Source organism: Dama dama, chromosome 20 (genome assembly GCF_033118175.1).
Source record: "Dama dama isolate Ldn47 chromosome 20, ASM3311817v1, whole genome shotgun sequence".
NCBI classification, from domain to species: Eukaryota; Metazoa; Chordata; class Mammalia; order Artiodactyla; family Cervidae; genus Dama; species Dama dama.
This window is the reverse complement of record NC_083700.1, coordinates 91,354,366-91,374,641: the sequence shown is the minus strand read 5'-3', so window position 1 is coordinate 91,374,641 and position 20,276 is coordinate 91,354,366. Positions and strand designations below refer to the sequence as shown.

Genomic DNA, 20,276 nt, shown 5'->3' with positions numbered 1-20,276 from the left:
ATGAATGAGACGGAGAGCCCTGCCCCTGAGGATATTATATGTTAGAGCTAACTTTCATTACTATAAAGCCACCTCCTCCATGGAGCCCTCTCTGATGCTCTCAAGTTTAGAAGGACCGCTCCCTCTCTGAACTCTCAAAACTTTCTGTACCTCTCTCAAGGCACCATTAATATCTGCAGCATCATCGCTATTTGTGTACATGTCATACCTCTCTTAACACCCAAGCACCACCCTCTCCTTTGAAGGAGGGGTACTGTCTCACCAATCCCTGCAGAGCCTGCCAGAGCCAGACACAATATGGGTCCTTGAAAGCAATCGTGACTTTGCACACATCTGTCGCTTGTAAAGATCTTCCCCAACACTAACCTGAAAACCTCTTAACTCAATTGCCAACACCCAGTACAAATGGCCCCTTTTTGTGAAGTTTAAAATAACTTTCCCAAGCAGAGGTAGTAGCTCCTTTCCTGTGTTCCCACAGCACTTTCTTCATCCCTTTATATCATTTATTTTGTACCGTAGCTGTTTATTTGCCCTGTTATGACAGTGCCTGGCACATAATAGGCACACATGTTTATTGAATGAATGAATGTGCAAATGGCTTGTGGGTTACTTCTTTTCCTCCCACGCCAATTTGGGTGGCAGGAAGGCAGTGGTGGCCCCAAAATATACAGGCCCCTAGAAGAGCCGATCAGGACTGCTGGTTCACTCTTTTGCAAATTACAAAAGCAGACTATGCCTGCAACTCTGATTTGACCTCCCATAGTCTTTGTTGTGATTTTAAAAATCAGATTAAACTTCCCTAGCAGCTGGTTCCTACCGGCTTTGGGAAGATGAAAGTGTCAACATGTCTCTGTAGCCATACCAGGAAATGTGCTGCCTAGAAAAAATCGATCCTGAATATCATAAGAGCTAAGTAGGGAATGTTGTACTCAGCAATGTCTCCATATTCCTGAAGCCACAGGGACCTGTCACAGCCCTCATGTTCCTGTTCAGCCTCCAGCCTCTTTTGTGCTGCCCATCGGTCTCTCTGTGGGTCCACATTATGTTCTGGTGACCAGATTTCAACTTCCTGAAGGTGGCATAAGGACCCTGCAATGGGCTCTCTCTCTCTGGACCTCTCTCTGGCTCTCTCTCTGGACCTCAGCCTCCTCATGTCTAAAATGAGACTGAGATGTGATCAGCTCCAAGATCACAAGCTTGTTGGCACCAAACACGATGGCAGGCGTTCTCAGCAGGAAGTCTGAGCCTAAACCACAGACAGGACCTTTTTCAGGGAGTTAGCAAAGGGGGCTATCATTAGAAATGAGGGAACCCGAGTCAGAGCCCTGAAAAATGGGGAGAATTTATATGAGGACTTTTCCGTGTTATTAATAGATGCTGTAGTAGTCAGAATAATGGTCCCCGAAAGATATCCATGCCTTAATCCCCAGAACCTGTGAATATGTTACCTTGCATGGGAAAAGGGACTTAGAAAATGTGATTAAGTTCAGGTTTCAAAATGGGAAAGATATCTCAATCATTCAGGTGAGCCCAGGGTCATTATAAGAGAAAGGCAGGAAGTCAGAGAGAGAGAGAGAGGTTGACAAAATTTACACAACTGGCTAAAAGACGGAGGAAGGGATTGTGTGGTGCACTGCCCCTTCCCCCAAAATCATCACCAACACAACAAAACAAGTTGAATAATGAAGGTACACACAAGCACCATAGTGACTGAGGATTTCAAAGGAGGGAGGTCAGAGAAAGAAAGAGGATGGAGATCAGCAATTCCAGGACAAGCCTGGGAATGAGGACAGTGGTCTTTAAATCCTTCACAAAAGAGAGTTCTTGAACTCTCAACAGAAAAGTGTTGGGCCAGCCAGTCCATTTCTCAGTCTCTAAATAAGTAATCCCAAACACAAAAGACACACCTATTTTTAAGTCTTCCTGACAAGAAGGTCACCAAGAAAAAAGCCTCACTAGTGGGAGTGAGAAAGAGGACATCCTGGCCTTCCACAGTGGAGGCCCCTGTCATTGCATCCCCTGACAGAGACCAGGCCTTTTAAACTGTGAATAGAATTGAGCCTTAGCCCCAGTTGCAAGCTGGTGATGAGACCCAAGTCACAGTTCAGTGATTCCTGAGCTCAGCACCTCAATGCTTGAGTTTGAAATAAGTTGATTATTTTTCTTCTTCATGGCCCTTAACACAGATGAAATTAGATATTTTTCATTCATATACTTGGTGTCTACTTTGGCCACCTGATGCAAAGAGTTGACTCATTGGAAAAGACTCTGATGCTGGGAAAGACTGAAGGTAGGAGGACAAGGGGACGATAGAGGATGAGATGGTTGGATGGCATCACCAACTCGATGGACATGAGTTTGAGCAAGCTCTGGGAGTTGGTGATGGACAGGGCGGCCTGACGTGCTGCAATCCACGGGGTTGCAAAGAGTCAGACAGGACTGAGCGGCTGAACAACGACAGATAGACGAGATAGTGTCTATCTCCTCCACTTCAATGAAAACTCCAAGAGAGTAGGAAGAATATTTCCCCACAGCTAGCACAGTGCCTAGCACAGAGGGAGTACCAGATAAATGTCTACTGAATGAATAAAGAATGAAGTTTACTGTTTGGCTCTGCACAAGTAATTTGACATCTCTGGGCTCAACCACCTATATTGGTGGGGTATATATATACCTGCCTGGTGGCTCAGACAGTAAAGAATCTGCCTGCAAAGCAGAGACCTGGGTTCAGTCCCTGGGTTGGGAAGATCACCTGGAGGAGGGCATGGCAACCCACTTCAGTATTCTTGCCTGGAGAATCCCCATGGACAGAGGAGCCTGGCCGGCTAAAGTTCATGGGATCACAAAGAGTCAGACGAGACTGAGCAACGAAGCATATATATATAATTTTATTTATTTTTGGCTGTGCTGGGTCTTTATTGCTGCATGGGCTGTTGTGATGAACAGGGGCTACTCTCAAGTTGTGGTGCATGGGCTTCTCACTGCAGTGGCTTCTTTTGTTGCAGAGCAGAGGCTCTAGGGCATGTAGGCTTCAGCATTTGTGGCTCACAGGCTCTTGAGCACAGGTTCAGTAGTTGTGGTGCACAGGCTTAGTTACTCTGTAGCTTGTGAGATCTTCCCGGATCAGAGATCAAACCCATATCTTCCTGCACTGGCAGATGGATTCTTTACCACTGAGCCACCAGGGAAGCTCAACCACCCATTCTTTAAGGAGATGACTACCTCCTCGGGTCAGAGGGAAGATGTGAAGACACAAAGAATGATTTAAAGCACATACAGAAAGAATTCACATGGCTGACAATATCCATAATCCCGATCTACTCAAAGCTTCATAATTCTCCTTGGACTTTCCTTTCCATGTCTTCCCTTGAACTTCACAACATCCCACGAGGCAAGAAGAGAGAGGATTATTTTCTCCTTTTGATCTTTGGGGAAACAGGCCCATGGAGGGGAAGAGTTACTCCAGATCACACGATGACCACACTGCAGGGCAGAGCCAGGACTAAAACCCAGGATTTCTGGGTTGGCTCCATCATCCCACAGAACCCCGGATTCTTCCCTTCCCTCAGACCCAATAGCCCTCACAATGGGTCCCACGTGGAGGTAGTGGAAAGCCAATTCCCACTATTCTCTTCCCACAAGTCCCGGGGGGTTGCTTGGCAACCAGCAACCAAGCAATAAGTGGCCTCTAGTCAGGTCTGTTGCTGTGTAGTTACCAATTCTCCCTCCTCCTTCCACACCTGTGCATGCTCTCACCCTCTATTAATGAGATTTCTCCCCTACCCTTACCTCCCCAGTCAGATTATTTTCTCTAGTCCACAAAAATTAACCTTTCCGGACATAGAAGGGGCTCTCAAGGACTTATATGGCAAGAGACGCTGGGAAACAAAGCACCACCAGTACCCTCATGATCCCCCAGAGATGGTAGAAACTCCTTTTGTGAATGGTCCTGCTCAGCAATATTAACCTCCTCTTCTTCCGTCTCCACCTTCCACCCTGACAATGGCTTTTTGAAATCCCCTGGGAGAGACTGAATGAGCTTGAGAAATTTAATTGAACGCTTCATACAGTGTTAATGAATCCCTGGATGCCATTCCAGCACTTCTGGAACCACAGGTGGGAAACCTTGGGAGGGAAGTCAGTCACTGTCTGCATGAGGGTCAGGAGCAGAGAGAGGACAGGACTTAACTTTTATTGTATTCTTAATATGTGCCAGGCACAATACTATGTTTTCACGTGTGGCTTCCCCTCAACAAATCTATGAGACCTTTACAGTTGAGGATATTATCTACTCATAGAAATGGAGTGACTTACCAAAGCCTATATATCTGCCTGCTTCGGTACACAAAAGATATTAAAATATATTACAATGACAAAGGAAATATTCAAATGCTTACATTTTAAAGCATTTATGAACAGTACAGAAATGTTTATTTTCTGCTACAGAAAGTACACATGCATACAAACACACACACACACAAAAACCTTTGCTAATCTTTTTTTTAGCAAAAGCAATGTACTTATGTCAGATCATATTAGATTGTCATTGATTTTACCTCAAAACATGGCTAACATTGAACTTATGCTAGGTGTTGGGGAAACATGTCTAGCCATTTTCTGTGCTCACTTAGGCTCACTATAATTAGTATAGTCCTCAATCAGAAGCTTCTTTGTGGGTTTCTTTTAAGCTACATATATATCATGGGGGTTCATTTTGTTAAAAATAGATAGTACAGTCAATAAACCCACTTAATGAGGCACAGGAAAACTGCAAAAGCTCACAATGGGCTGAAAATGAATAAAAGAGCAAGGGAGCCGCTACTGCCAATCCCTTAGAAGGGCAGACTTCTCTCCTTCTACCTGAAGAGTATTTGAGTGCAGGATATACGACTGTCTAATGTGGAGATCAAATGAAGACATCCATGTAAATCCATATAGCAAATATTAGTATACACTGATTTTGTATTCAAAGATAATAAACTCTAGTAAGTTTCTTCAGCTCCCTAAGGAATAATCAGGCATGTAGCCTCTGGCCCATGTCAAGAACCTTTTATTTGTTGTCTAAGGTCTCTCTAACCCCCAAACTGCCACCCAACAGCCTCTCCAGCAAATTTCTCTTAGCATCCCCTCCAGGCTCTTTCTCGGCCTTGCTCCATTTTCACTGGATTGCTCACCATGCCCCAAATATCCTGTGTTTTCAGCCCCCTCTGTGCACTGGCTGCAGGAAGGATGTCAGACTACACAAATGGAAGCACTGGCACATAATAGGCACTTAATAAATGCTGACTGATCCTCACCATGAGGTAGTTAAACTAGATCAGTGGTTCTTCAATTTTGAAATTGAAATTGAAGTTGCTCAGTCGTGTCCGACTCTGCGACCCAATGGACCGTAGCCTACCAGGCTCTGTGGTCCTTGGGATCTTCCAGGCAAGAATACTGGAGAAGGCTGCCATTTCCTTCTCCAGGGGATCTTCCAACCCAGGGATCGAACCCGGGTCTCTGCATTGCAGACAGACGCTTTACCGTCTGAGCCATTAGCCTACCTCAAGACACCCGGATGGTTTGTTATAGCACATTATTGGGCTATACCCCAGAGTTTCTGATTCTCTGGGTGTGAGGAGGGACCTGAGACTCTTCATCTCTAACAAATTCCTAATGGTGCTGATGCTGTTGATCTGGACACCACGCTTCTAGAACCAAAGAACTAAATGGTCCGCATAGTTTCTCCCATTTCCAGTGGCTTATGATTCCTTGATGCTTTTAATAGAGAATAAATAAACAAAATAAACTTTTATCTCTATATAAATTAATACTTAATATGACCACAAATGGAAACATGGGCTCTATAATACCTAATGGACACAGTGCAGAGAAAAAAACTCATACTTTAGAATCAGAAGATCTGAGTTGGAATCTCTCTTTGTAGCTGTGTGGTCAACTTAAGGTAAATTAATTATGCTCTGAATATCTGTCCCATGGGGTTGTGAGATAATATTAATACGTGGAAAAAAACTGTAAAACAAAAAGCACTGTATACAGATTATACTAATAACATATATGCACAATGTATTAATGTTGAGTGGACTGATAATAAATAATAAATAATACATTTTGAATACTTTAAATCACAGATTTTTTAAATTTCCAATCTCAACGCTAATTCATTATCAAAAAGTATATGATGTACATGTTGCTATTATCATCTCAAATATGTATATATTTTATTAGTACACTGGTAAATACCAATAATAGTAGCTGTGATAGCCAGTTTCCAAGATGGTCCCCAATAATCCTCACCTCCCAGGACTCATACCTTTGTAGAGTTTCGTTCTACATTGAATTAGCGACCTATAGCATACTCTAATTAGAGACATCACCGCTTCCCGTTTGGTTTCTTGGATCGCTCCCCTTAGGACAAGCTAGCTCCATGTCATTAAGACATTGTATGAAGAGAGCGATGTAGGAAGGGACAAAGGTCTCCTACTAAAGTCAGTGCCAGACACATGAGTAAGCCACCTTGGAAAGGAATCCTCCAGGTCCACTCAAGCTTTCAGATGACTGCAACCCAAACCAACATCTGCCAGCAACCTCATAATAGATCACAAGCCAGAAACCAAGCCACTCCCAAATATTAGAGCCATAGAACTGTGTGTTAATGAATTATTGTTGTTTTAAGCCATCAAGTTTTAAGGTGATTACACAGTGATAGACTATGGACATAGTAGCTAATATTTACTGTACATTTATTACATTCCAGGAACTATGCTAAGCACTCACCAACCCTATGATATAGATGTCATTATAATCCCCAAAGAGGAACACTTGACCTAGAGAGGTTAAGTAACTTAGTCCAGGTTCTATGACTAATAACTGGCAAAACTGAAATCTGAATCCAGGCCTATAACTCCGAAGCCCAGACTCTTGGTCACTCATCTGTATAATCCAGGATAAAACCTTTTGGACGGTTAAGCAGCAGAAGCAACTGAGTCCCCAGATGAGAGCAAATGTATAAAATCAGCAAGGGGCAGTCCAAGGGCCAGACATGCAATAGCACTGGGGTCTAATGTCATAAACGCCAGCAAAGTTCTAAACTGGCCCCACTGCCCAGCCTTTGTACTAGCAAGCAAGTCAGCTCTCGGGACACTTCTGCCCAAGATGCCCAGGACTCACCCAAATCTGCAGCTTCACTCGCTTCTCGTGGCGGTAGACAGTCTTCACCTTAAAGTCAATGCCCACGGTGCTGACGAAGGCTGGGGTGAAGGTGTCATCAGCATAGCGGAAGAGGAAGGAAGTTTTGCCGACACTGCTGTTGCCAATGATGAGCAGTTTGAACATGTAGTCAAAATTCTGGTCAGAAGCATCTTTGACTCCGGCTTTACCATCGGTCACTGAAGCCATCTGCAGGAGAGACCTGTGGTCACTCAGGAACACATCTCCAGTCTCACACTGAGTCACCTAACTTTTAATGGTCACACACCCATTCACACACTCAATCCCCACCCCAGCATCACTGAAGAAATACACTACTCAGAATCACCCCCGCACTGAATCTGCCCCAAATGTCATCTCATGATTGGGGTGGAACCAGCTCCTCCCAAATATTCCTTCAGCAAATATTTACTGAGTACACTGTTCTGAGTCAAGTCCTGTGCTGGGCACAAAGAATACAAATATGAATCAGACATGGTGTCTGACCTCTGAGCGGCTGCAGATTAGAGTAAAAAACTCAGAGTAACAAAGCAGTGGATAAGTGATAAGACAGAGGGAAGCCGTGGCTGAGGAAGCTCATCAGAAGCACCTAACCCAGCCTGAAGACACGGTGGTCAAGGAGAGGCTCCTCTAGGAGACAGCTCCTAAGCTGAGTTTGGGGGTGGTTGGAGGGAGGAAGGTCAAGACAGCAAATGTTTGAACATTCCAGGAAAAGCCAACACACAGCTCTCATTCTCCTATTTCAAAAACATTTATGGCTCCCTATCGTTCTAAAGATCAAGCCCAAACTGTTCAACTTGACAAAGAACCAACTAACCAAAGAATAAATTCTCTAAATTTTACCTTCCCATGCTGGGCTGGAAGAAGCACAAGCTGGAATCAAGATTGCCGGGAGAAATATCAATAACCTCAGATATGCAGATGACACCAGCCTTATAGCAGAAAGTGAAGAGGAACTAAAAAGCCTCTTGATGAAAGTGAAGGAGGAGAGTGAAAAAGTTGGCATAAAATGCTCAACATTCAGAAAACTAAGATCATGGCATCTGGTCCCATTACTTCATGGGAAACAGATGGGGAAACAGTGGAGACAGTGTCAGACTTTATTTTGGGGGGCTCCAAAATCACTGCAGACGGTGATTGCAGCCATGAAATTAAAAGATGCTTACTCCTTGGAAGGAAAGTTATGACCAACCTGGATAGCATATTTAAAAGCAGAGACATTACTTTGCCAACAAAGGTCCGTCTAGTCAAGGCTATGGTTTTTCCAGTGGTCATGTATGGATGTGAGAGTAGGACTGTGAAGAAAGCTGAGCACCAAAGAATGGATGCTTTTGAACTCTGGTGTTGGAGAAGACTCTTGAGAGTCCCTTAGACTGCAAGGAGATCCAACCAGTCCATCCTAAAGGAGTTCAGTCCTGGGTATTCATTGGAAGGACTGATGTTGAAGCTGAAACTCCAATACTTTGGCCACCTCATGCGAAGAGTTGACTCATTAGAAAAGACCCTAATGCTGGGAAGGATTGGGGGCAGGAGAAGGGGGCGACAGAGGATGAGATGGCTGGATGGCATCACCGACTTGATGGACATGGGTTTGGGTAGACTCCGGGAGTTGACAATGGACAGGGAGGCCTGGCATGCTGTGATTCATGGGGTCACAAAGAGTTGGACACGACTGAGCGACTGAACTGAACTGAACTGAACTGAACTGAAGGCTTCTCCCTACCAATCTGTGCTACTTTTTATAGAATTATGCTGTTGTTGTTGTGGTTTAGTTGCTAAATCATGTCCAACTCTTTTGCAACCCCATGGACTATAGCCCACTAGGCTCCTCTGTCCATGGGATTTCCCAGGCAAGAATACTGGAGTGGATTGTCATTTCCTTCTCCAGGGGATCTTCCCAACCCAGGGATCAAACCCGTGTCTCCTGCATTGGAAGGTGGATTCTTTATCACTGAGCCACCAGGGAAGCCCATACCAAATTATACTCCACTCCAAATATGCTGTTATTTCTTGCTTCTGTCCCTTTAGCTATGTATTCTTTCTGCCCACAATACTTTTCTCCTTCAAATAAGCTCCTATTCAACCTTGCAGATCCATGTGAAGTTTCACCTCCCCTGGGCAGGGCACAGGCATGCACTCCTGGCCCCAAGCTCCCAGTGCACTCCAATAGCACTTGTATCATTTCAGAACTGTTTACTATTCCAGCTTCACCTTTAGACCAAGCATCTTGGACCTAATGTATTTCCTTCTTAATGTATTTCTCTAGTTTCAGCACAAGTCCTAGTATGTAATCAGCACCCAGTAAATGTATACTGAATTAATAAAAGTCACATCACCACTCTGGGGCCCAATCTCATAATCTGGAAAATGGGGAGAACAATTTCTGCCCTGCTTTTCTCACAGGGCTATTACAGGACTCAAATGAGATAATAAGGAGTAAGATCTTAATAAGCTGGTAAATCCCAACAAGTGTGAATATAAGTTATTATTATTCCAAATCCTTCAAAGCCTAGCTCCTTCATTTATTTACCTGTTCATTTGTTCATTCATTCATCTGGCAAGTATTTATTACATGCCAGACCTTCCCTGAGACCTCAGCACTCACAGTCCTGCCACTATCCTCTCTTTTTCTAGAATGATTTGAGTTTGAATGCCATCCATAATCAAGCACTCGGCCCCATAGTCTTACTTGCTTTTTTATTTCTTTTTCTGCAGGGACCCTACTTCTCCACCTGCCATCACTCCTACTTAACACTGGGTACTCAGGTGAGCGGGGTGTGTAGTCAAGAGGAGGGTGGAAGGACAGCCCTGACATAAGATGTCCAGAGTGTCATCCTCTTTAGGAATTCCTGCTGTTTTTCTCAAAGGAAAAGAGAGATGGATTTATCTCTCTGGGCCTCTCAGGTGAGCTATAAAGATAAGATGCTGACAAATGGAGAAGGTGAAAAGCTCATCTGAAGAAAAGCCAGATGAATATGTAGAATTATTAGCAGCCCTTAATAATAATACGTCCTGAAATAGGCCACCACCAGCCTTCCTTCTCTGGTGAGCAGGCCTCTGCTCTTCCTTCTCTTTTTCTCCCAGCTCTCAAGGTTTTATTAGGACCTACACACCCACCCCTGTATCAGCCTGCCCCTTGGCAAGCTCACTAGGTGGGTGTGGAACATGCCCAGGACAGTTGGAGACTGAGACATAGCATTTACATGAAAGAAGACGGTGAGATTGGAGGTGAACAATTGGCGTGATCCAACTGTCTCATAGCTCAAACTTTTCAGTTTTTCATTGTACAAGATGCAGAGCCCATTTCAAGAACTGGCAAGTCAAAGGAATTATGCTTTTTTCTATCTAAGACAAGGGAAGCAATCACAATGACCTCACACCATCCTCTGCTCTGCTACTGGTCATCTTTCTTTGTTTTCAAGACAAAATTTCGCCTTTGAAAGTATATATCCATTATTAAATGTTAGGGAAAAACACAAGACTATAAAAAAGAAAAATATTAAATTAAATTACTAGACACCCCATCCATTCAGAAACTGCCATCATTAATATTTGAAGTACATTTCCTCCTTTATTTTTTCACACACCAGAGTGCCATCTATTTTGAAATTATATCTTATTATTTAATTTAAACGGTATATATATTGTGGTATACCTGGGCCTTAATATTATCAGTAAATACTTGTTAAGTACTCGTTATTTTCCATGAGGGACATGGTGGTGACAATAAACATGTAACAGTTACCATTTATTGAGCACTGTGATATAATAAAAGATACGTATTTGGTCTGGGTACCTGGTTCCAGGCAGAGCTCCTAAAACCTTTGGAATGTCTGGAAGTGCAAGTGATAAAGTGTCTTGTTGTATGCTAATGAGATGACTGGTGACTGGGGCTCCAGGACAACCTCAGAGTAGGGGCTTGTTGCCAGAGGAACCAACCACATGTTAGAGGACTGGCACTTTCAGCATCACCCGCTAACCTCTGGGGAGACGAGAAGGGCGGGAAATTAAGTTGATGACTAAAGGCCAAGGACTTAATCAATCATGCCTACAGGAATGAAGTCTTCATAAACAACCCTAACCAAATGGACGTGGAGATCTTCCAGGCTGGTGATGACATTGATGTGTTGGAAGGGTGGTACACCTGGAGAGGCCATGGAAGCTCCAAGACCTCCCTTTCCCCATACCCTGCCCTATGCATCTCTTCCACTTGGTGTTCCTAAGTTGTATCCTTTTACACTTTTATAATAAGCCAGTGTATGCATTACTCTTTATATATATAAATAATATATATTGAAACATCTATATTACACTAAAAATAATTCAAATTTTACTATTTGCAAGTTATCAAATAGTAAAATTACTATTATTTTATCACTATTTGTCATTTGCATTATTTTCTTAACTTTCAGCATAAAAAGTAAGTAATATGGAACCTAAAGGTTTACAGTGAAAAGTAACTGTTGCTTCCACCCCTGATTCCCAATCTCTAGTTCCTCTCCCCAGAGGCAAACATGTTAACAATTTATGTATCCTTCAAAGGTAGTCTTATATAGCATATATAAGCATAGATGTCTGTTCATACTTTATATATATTTACATATATATATATATAAATGGTAGCATACCATACTCTCGAGTCTATATCTTCCATGTGTATTTTAGTAGCTGAGATCTTTAGTTTTGTATCCTACTCCTTTTCACTTAACATTATATCATAAACATCTTACTAAGACTTTAAAAATTCCTTGTAAATATCATTTCAATTGACTACACCTTATTTCACTCTATGGTTGTATCACATGACCAATTCTTTAAAGTTGTATATTTATTTTTCTGGTCTCAATTATTATAATTAAGTTAGAGTGACCATTCTTTACATAAATATTTGTTCTCTTTCCTATTTATTTCTTTATTATGCCAATCCTTGCATGAAATGTTCCTTTGATATCTTGAATTTTCTTGAAGAGATCTCTAGTCTTTCCCATTGTATCATTCTCCTCTTATTTCTCAGCACTGTTTATTGAAAAGTTATACTCTGCTATACTCTGGAACTCTGCATTCAGTTGGGCATATCTTTCCTTTTCTCCTTTGCCTTCCACCTCTCTTCTTCCCTCATCTATTAGAAAAGCATCTTCAGACAACCACTTGCCTGTTTGCATTTCTTTTTCTTTGAGATGGTTTTGGTCACTGTCACAAGAAGAGGTGGCAAAAGTACATGAAAGAACTATACAAGAAAGGTCTTAATGACCCAGATAACCATGATGGTGTAGATATCATTCACTTAGATCCAGATACCCTGAAATGTGAAGTCAAGTGGGTCTTAAGAAGCATTACAATGAGCAAAGTTAGTGGAGGTGATGGAATTCCAGCTGAGCTTTTTAAAGTCCTAAGTAATGATACTGTTAAAGTGCTGTACTCAATACATCAGCAAATTTGGAAAACTCAGCAGTGGCCACAGTACTGGAAAAAGTCAGTTTTCATTCCAATCCCAAAGAAGGGCAATTCCAAAGAATGTTTAAACTACCATATAATTACTCTCATTTCACATGCTAGCAAGGTTATGCTCAAAATCCTTCAAGCTAGGCTTCAGCACTACATGAATGGAGAACTTCCAGATGTACAAGTTGGGTTTCAAAGAGGCAGAAGAACCAGAGATCAAATTCCCAACATTCATTGCATCACGGAAAAAACAAGGGAATTCCAGAAAAAACATCTACTTCTGCTTCATTAAGACTGTGTTAAAGCCTTTGACTGTGTGGATCACAACAAACTGTGGAAAATTCTTAAAGAGATGGGAATACCAGACCACCTTATCTGTCTCCTGAGAAACTTGTTTGTGGGTCAAGAAACAGTTAGAACCAGACATGGAAATATTGACTGGTTCAAAATTGAGAAAGGAGTACAGTAAGGCTATATATTGTTACCTTGCTTATTTAGCTTACATACAGAGTACATCATGCAAAATGCTGGGCTGGATGAATCACAAGCTGGAATCAAGACTGCCGGGAGAAACAGCAACAACCTCAGATATGCACATGATACCATTCTAATGGCAGAAAGTGAAAAGGAACTAAAGAGCCTTTTGATGAGGGTGAAAGAGGAGAGTGAAAAAGCTGTCTTAAAACTCAACATTCAAAAAACTAAGATCATGGCATCCAGTTCCATCACTTCATGGCAAATAGAAGGGGAAAAGTAGAAGCAGTGACAAATTTTATTTTTCTGGACTCCAAAATCACTGCAGACAGTGATGACAGGATGAAATTAAGAGATGCTTGCTCCTTGGAAAGAAAGCTATAATAAAACTAGACAGTATATTAAAAAGCAGAGACATCACTTTGCCAACAAAGATCTGTATAGTCAAAGCTATGGTTTTCTCAGTAGTCATGTACAGATGTGAGAGTTAGACCATAAAGAAGGCTTAGCACCAAAGAATTGATGCTTTTGAACTGTAGAGCTGGAAAAGACTCTTGAGAGTCCCTTAGACAGCAAGATCAAGCCAGTCAATCCTAAAGGAAATCAAACCTGAATATTCACTGGAAGGACTGATGCTGAAGCTGAAGCTCTGATACTTTGGACTCCTAATGGGAAGAGCTGACTCACTAGAAAAGATTCTGATGCTAGGAAAGATTTAGGGCAAAAGCAGAAGGGGATGACAGAGGATGAGATGGTTAGATAGTACCACCAACTCAACAGACATGAATTTAAGCAGACTCTGGGAGATAGTGGGGGACAGAGAAGCATGGTGTGCTGCAGTCCACGAAGTAGCAGAGAGTCAGACATGACTTAGCAACTGAACAACACAACAATTTATTTCCTTAGGAGAGATCTCTAGAAGTGGAACTCCTGATCAAAGAATAACTTTATTAAAGCACAGATTTGATCCTTACTCATTTCCTTTATCTTATTTTACCCTATAAGTAGACCTGAAGGATTAAATTGGAAGGGTAGTGATTACTATTCCTATTGGAGCAAGAAAGGAACTAAGAGCCAGAAATTGTGAGGATCTGCTCAGGACTCACAGCTAACACGGAGAAGGCAATGGCACCCCACTCCAGTACTCTTGCCTGGAAAATCCCATGGATGGAGGAGCCTGGTGGGCTGCAGTCCGAGGGGTCACTGAGAGTCAGACATGACTGAGCGACTTCACTTTCACTTTTCACTTTCATGCACTGGAGAAGGAAATGGCACCCCACTCCAGTGTTCTTGCCTGGAGAATCCCAGGGACAGGGGAGCCAGGGTGGGCTGCCGTCTATGGGGTCGCACAGAGTCAGACACGACTGAAGTGACTTAGCAGCAGCAGCAGCAGTAGCAGCAGCACAGCTAACAGCTGAGATTAGCTTAGTACCATGCTATAATAAGGACTTCCCTGGTGGCTCAGATGGTAAAGCACCTGCCTGCAATGTGGGAGACCCTAGTTCAATCCCTGGGTCGGGAGAGAGGAAGATTTCCTGGAGAAGGAAATGGCAACCCACTCCAGTATTCTTGCCTGGAAAATCCCATGGACGAAGGAACCTGGTAGGCTACAGTCCACAGGGTCACAAAGAGTCAGACATGACTGAGCAACTTCACTTTATGCTGTAATAAGGGAAAAGTAAAAATCCCTGCTCTATTCCTCAGCTGAATTATTGGGTGAGTTATATCAGCTCTCTAAGTCACAGTATTTTTACCTTGAAACCAAGAAAATACCACCTACTTCAGTAAGCGATGGTACCAACAGAGTGAGCATTTATCATATGTAAATAAGCTGGTGTGGTTTCTTAACCAATAGGAGGTACTCAATAAATATTAATTCACTGGTTTCTTTAATTCACTTCTGTAGTCAAGTGCCCCCTCCCTGATCTGGGCTCCATAATTTGAGCTTATTTGACAATTAACTGTCTATCTCTCCTTCTGGATTCAGCTGAGTTTTATTTATCCTTACACCCTGTCAACACTGAACCTAGATTAAATCCTTGGGCATGTTACTCCTTTCAATAAACATTTATTGAGCATTTGCTGTGTGCCAAATTTTGATGTAAATGTTGTATTATTGGTCTTCTTTTTTTGATGCAGCTGCTTGCACTCTTAGATTTCTAGAATTAGAAGAGATTTTAGAGTGGCAACTTTATCATAACAAAAAAGTCTGGCTCTTGGTCCCAGCTTTCACAGTAACTCAGTGTATGAAATTGGACAAGTAACCTAAACTCTGAGCTTCAGTGTCCTCATCTATGATGTGATCACATTACCTACTGCAGAAGGCTGCTATGATTTTTAAATAAGAAAACGTATATAATGGTGCTTCATACGTACAGTGTATGGAAAAAAACTACACTAGCCTTGTGTAGAATTAGTAGGTAAAGTGTCTGCCTTTATTAGCTATGTCTGCCATAGGTGTGAGCCAAGAGTAAAAAATAGTTTCAGTTCCTAGTCTGATACACTCTCCTCATTTTCAGGGGAAAAAATAATCAAGGCTCCATAAAGAGAACTGACTTGTCAAAGGTCACACAACAAGTCAGTTGGAGCATCATTACTAGAACTTCTGTCATCTGATGACTTTCAGATTGGACTGGGCTTAAAGAAAATAATAACCACATCAATTTTACTGTATACGTGCTCAGTTGTGTCCGACTCTTTGTGACCCCATGAACTGTAGCCTGCCAGGCTCCTCTGTCCGTGAGGTTTTTTTCCCCGGCAAGAATACTGGAGTGGGTTGCCATGCCCTCCTCCAGGGGATCTTCCTGACCCATGGATCGAACTTGTGTCTCCTGCAACTCCTGCATTGCAGGCGGATTCTTTATCATTGAGCCACTGGGAAAGCCCACAACAATTTCAGGGTGAATAGAAAAGCATCTCCAGTATGGCAGAAATCAAAACCAGTCTTGTAAAGCCATCATCAATCAATTAAAAATAAACAGACATAATTTAAAAAAGAAAAGAAAAACATCCCCAGCACCCTGAGATCTCTTTCCTAGCATTTGCCATGCTGTACTGTCAACCTCTGTTTATGTGCACACAGTGTAGCTTTCCCAGAAGATAGTGTGAGAACAGGGAGAGGCAGAGAGCTGAGAAGTTCAGTTGGAAAATAGGTTCAGATGGGAGCCCCTAAGGAGATCTTTTCAAAAGGAAGGCAGGGGCTACACAGACATTCAAAAGAGAGGTAAAAACCACCCCAGCAGGCAACTGCCTGAGGCAGATCTGAGCAGACAGGTCAATGCAGAACTGCATTTGTCAGATAAGCATCAATCAGATCTTCCCTCTCTTTTGTGACAGTCACATAGATGATAGAGCTGTGTAGCTCCTGCTCTTCGTGACAAGCAATACAGATGAAGGCCCAGGGACCATCCAGGAAGTCATCTCTGGTTCCAGGCTGGGAGAAGAATGAAATGGCTCCTAGGAGAACTGGCGTGAAAAATAACACTTTGAGTCTGATTGACTAAGGACGAGGCCAACTTCAGCCATGAAAGGGGGAAGGAGAGGAGACAGCCCTTAAATGCAGCAAGAGATCAACTGAATACACAAAAGCGGAGAGGTACACGGAGGAAATTCCCTTTGATGGAAAGAGCACAGGATTAAGTCAGAGACAGCTGGACTGAGCCCTGGCTCTCTAAGCAATTGTGTAACCTCAGGCAGATCACACCCTGGCTCTCAGTTTCCTTATCTATAAAATGAGTTAATAAAATGACTTCTGGGCAAACTACTGGAAGAATTAAAACTAGTATATGACAGTGCTTTATAACTCCTTTCCAAAAAAATTTTTTTTGTCTGTGTGCTTCATGTTTTCTTCTACCAAGTCATCCTGGGTAGTGGAAATTGCTTGGGATTCCAAACAAACAGGCCAGATTCAGTTTCCAGGCCTAGCATTTATTAGCTATGAGACCTTGGCAAGAAACTTTGCCTGAGTAAGACAGTTTCCTCATTTGTAAAATAAGCATTGTTGGGAGGATTACAGTCAAGCTTGGTAGCTCAGAGGGTAAAGAATCTGCCTGCAGTGGGGGAGACCCAGGTTCAGTCCCTGGGTTGGGAAGATCTCCTGGAGAAGGGAATGGCTACCCAGTTCAGTACTCTTGCCTGGAGAATTCCATGGACAGAGGAGCCTGGCGGGCTACAGTCCAAGGTTGCAAACAGTCCAACACAACTGAGCAACTAATACTTCCAGTTCACTCACAATGTTGGTAAAGCATACAGATATTCTGCTATGTGACACAGTAAATGTAATTCTGTCTACCTATTGGGAAGATCTATCCATGAGGTTAAAGGGGGAGTTAGACAATTGAACTTCACCCTGCTATAGACAATCTCCTCCCTAAAGCCATACTTTACTCATTTTTCTGATTCAACCTTTCTTGAAACCATTCCCCACCACCAGCCCAGCCCAGCCCAGCTCCTCATTGTTTCCCCTGATCTCTTAGAGCCACAGAAACAATATTGTAATAGCTATCATTTAGTGAGCACCTACTACTAAATGCCAGGCACTCTACCAGGCGTTTTCATTGTAGTCTGCCTTGCATACGATAGATGCTTGATAAATATTCACTTCCTTCTCCAGGCTAGAAAGAGATAGAGGTTGATATGACCATCATCATAACGCAGGCAAACCTGCATAATAACGTCAGTGGGCTCTCTCTTCTATACAGTGCTTTACAGTTTATGAAGCTCTTTTACCCAAATTATATTTGATTCTCACAACAATTCTTGGGAGTAGGTGAGGAAATCGAGGCAAGAGCAAAAGCACAGCTCAATTATTCATTCAATCAACATTCATTGAGCACCTACTGTGTGCCCTCTCCCCTGTCCTCTGGGGAGATGAAGAGAAACCATAGGAATTCCAGCTTAGAGGGAAAACCTTTTCAAACATCCTCTACAGGTTACTGGTGCCTCCCTTCACATCATAATCCTTAAGAAACTGGAGATTTATTTCTTGGGCTGGAGATCATTTTAGATTTTTGCCTTCTTCCATACTGTTTCCTCTGATTGGAACATACTTTCCTCTGCTGCTAGCTAAATCCTTCATGTCCAGAAAGTCTTCCCTGACCCACCATCCTCCAGCAGAATGTCTTTGCTCCCGCAAACAAGCACCAGGGGCTTCCCCCGTGGCTCAGAGGTAAAGAATCCTCCTGCCAGTGCAGAAACATGGGTTCCATACCTGGCTTGGGAAGATCCCCTGGAGGAGGAAATGGCAACCCACTCCAGTATTCTTGCCTGGGAAATCCTATGGACAGAGGAACTTAGCAGGCTGCAGTTCACAGGGTCACGAAGAATCCGACTCAACTGAGCAACTAAACAGCAACAACACAGCATCAGGGCTTTCTTATACCATAGGCGGCTTTTCACAGACTTCCATTGTCTTCCTCCGTTTATAAGAGTAGAACAGGTGGGCACACACCTGTGCACACACACACATCCAGCTCCTTTTACTATCCCCTACCCTTTTCCATCTGGATTCCATGCAGTTGAGATAGATGTCCCTGTCCTTCTCTCACTCCCCTCCGCACCTCTACTAGCTGCCAGAGGTTGCCACCTTGCCCTCCCTAAAAATCTCTTCCTACACTTGGACTCTAGAGCAAGAGTCTGCCTGTGGATGAATTTCCCTGTCAATGATTCTTTTCTTGTCTCTGGTCCCAGGTAGCAGTGTAATAACGTCCAGTGCTTGTGCCCCCTCCTCAGCTTGAGAGGAGCTAAGACAGGGCTAGCATTCGGATGCTCTCGGACTCCACTCTGGGCCCCCATCATCTTCCCACTCTCACACCACAACCCACACCTGGCTTTCTCCGCACCAAGACCCAGCCCATCCACCACCCTAAACTCTCCAAGTTCCAGGACAGCTCCCCCAGCCCCCTGCTAAACTGCAGTGCCTCTCCACAGCCCACCTCTAGCCGGAACTCGGGCTGCCACAGCCCATACCCAAGGCCAGGACTCTCCCTTCACCAGCTCCCCACCCGCTTTCTCTGCAGCCTGGATAGACCTAGCCTTGCCTCCCACCTTCTCATTCTTCCTAGTTTCCCACCTCCAAGCCCCCACTCCAGTTACCCACCTTGCCTGTACCCAGCTGGGCTCCGCTCCACCCCACACTCACATTACCCTCTCCCCGCCCAGCACCCCCTCCAGCCCAGCGCTCGTCGTCTCACTCCATCTCAAAACGACCCCCACCACCCAGTCCCCTCCCCTTAGCTCTTCACTTGCACGCCTCCCCTCCCTCGCTCTCCTTAATCTCTTCGCTTCAGCACTCCTTTCCCCGCCCCTCGGCTGCTCGGTACCCTCTGCCCGCACTGCCCCTCTCAGCTCCCTTCCGACATCTCCCCCGCCTCCATCCCCCTCCACCCAGGTTCCCCCTCAGCCGGCCCTCGCTGCGCTCCAGCTGCCGCTCAGCCCTCTCCCCAGCCCCGGCGTCCTCTTTCTTGTTCCTCCGATCCCGCTGCTCCTACCTTTGAGGCTCCTCCCGCGGCCCTCAAAGCCCGGGTAGACCCTCCTCAGGGCCCCTCCCAGGCTCCGTGCCCCTTCACTGCCGCGGTACCTCTCCTTAGTGACCGCCCCTGGCCCCTTCTTCTTGGGGTCCCTTCCGCTGCCCTGCGCTCCTCCTCAATGCCCGCTCACTGTCCTCCGCGCCCCGCTCGGGGGATCGGTCCCAGATCCGCCCCAGGCGGGTTGCCGGGCCGCGCCCCTTACCTGGGACTCCGGGTGAGGACGAGCGGCTCGCTCCCTGGCAGCGCCGCGAAACCGCTGGACCTGGCGGCGGGCGGCAGAAGGCGCAGCGGGTTCGCGGAGCCGGGAGGTGGGGGGGCGGGGTGGGGCGGGTCCGGTCCCCTCCGCGGCGACTTCGGGCAGAGGCTCGGGCTGCAGCTGGGCTGGGCTACGGCCGAGTCAAGGCCCCACCCATGCCCCGCCCAGGGGCGGAGCCCGCTTTCCCCTGGCCCTCGGCTCCCGGCAGGTGTAGGGAATATGAGGTTTGCTGGGGACCCGAAGATCCCCAATACCTGTTTGACTATAGTGATTTATCTTAATTCTCACGCCTCGTTCCAGAGACTGAACTTAGCAGGGTGATCAAAGGGCTTTGATGATAAAGTAGATGATGACGGGTTTGTAACTCT

At 44.4% G+C, this 20,276-nt stretch overlaps 1 protein-coding gene across 2 annotated transcripts in view; it reads right to left on the bottom strand.

Annotated features, from left to right (window-relative positions):
* The window catches only part of RAB3B (RAB3B, member RAS oncogene family), a 73,521-nt gene extending 53,555 nt beyond the window's left edge, over positions 1-19,966 (bottom strand). The window contains exons 1-2 of one of the 2 annotated variants that reach the window (XM_061121908.1): positions 19,855-19,966; positions 7,171-7,398 (exon numbers count right to left, since the gene is read on the bottom strand). In XM_061121908.1, coding sequence (XP_060977891.1) covers positions 7,171-7,398 — 228 coding nt within the window. In that variant the 5' untranslated portion in view covers positions 19,855-19,966. Of the gene's footprint in view, positions 1-7,170; positions 7,399-18,334; positions 18,383-19,854 lie in introns of those variants that run through there. The other variant, XM_061121909.1, reaches the window with a different exon arrangement.
* Positions 19,967-20,276: the final 310 nt, after the last annotated feature.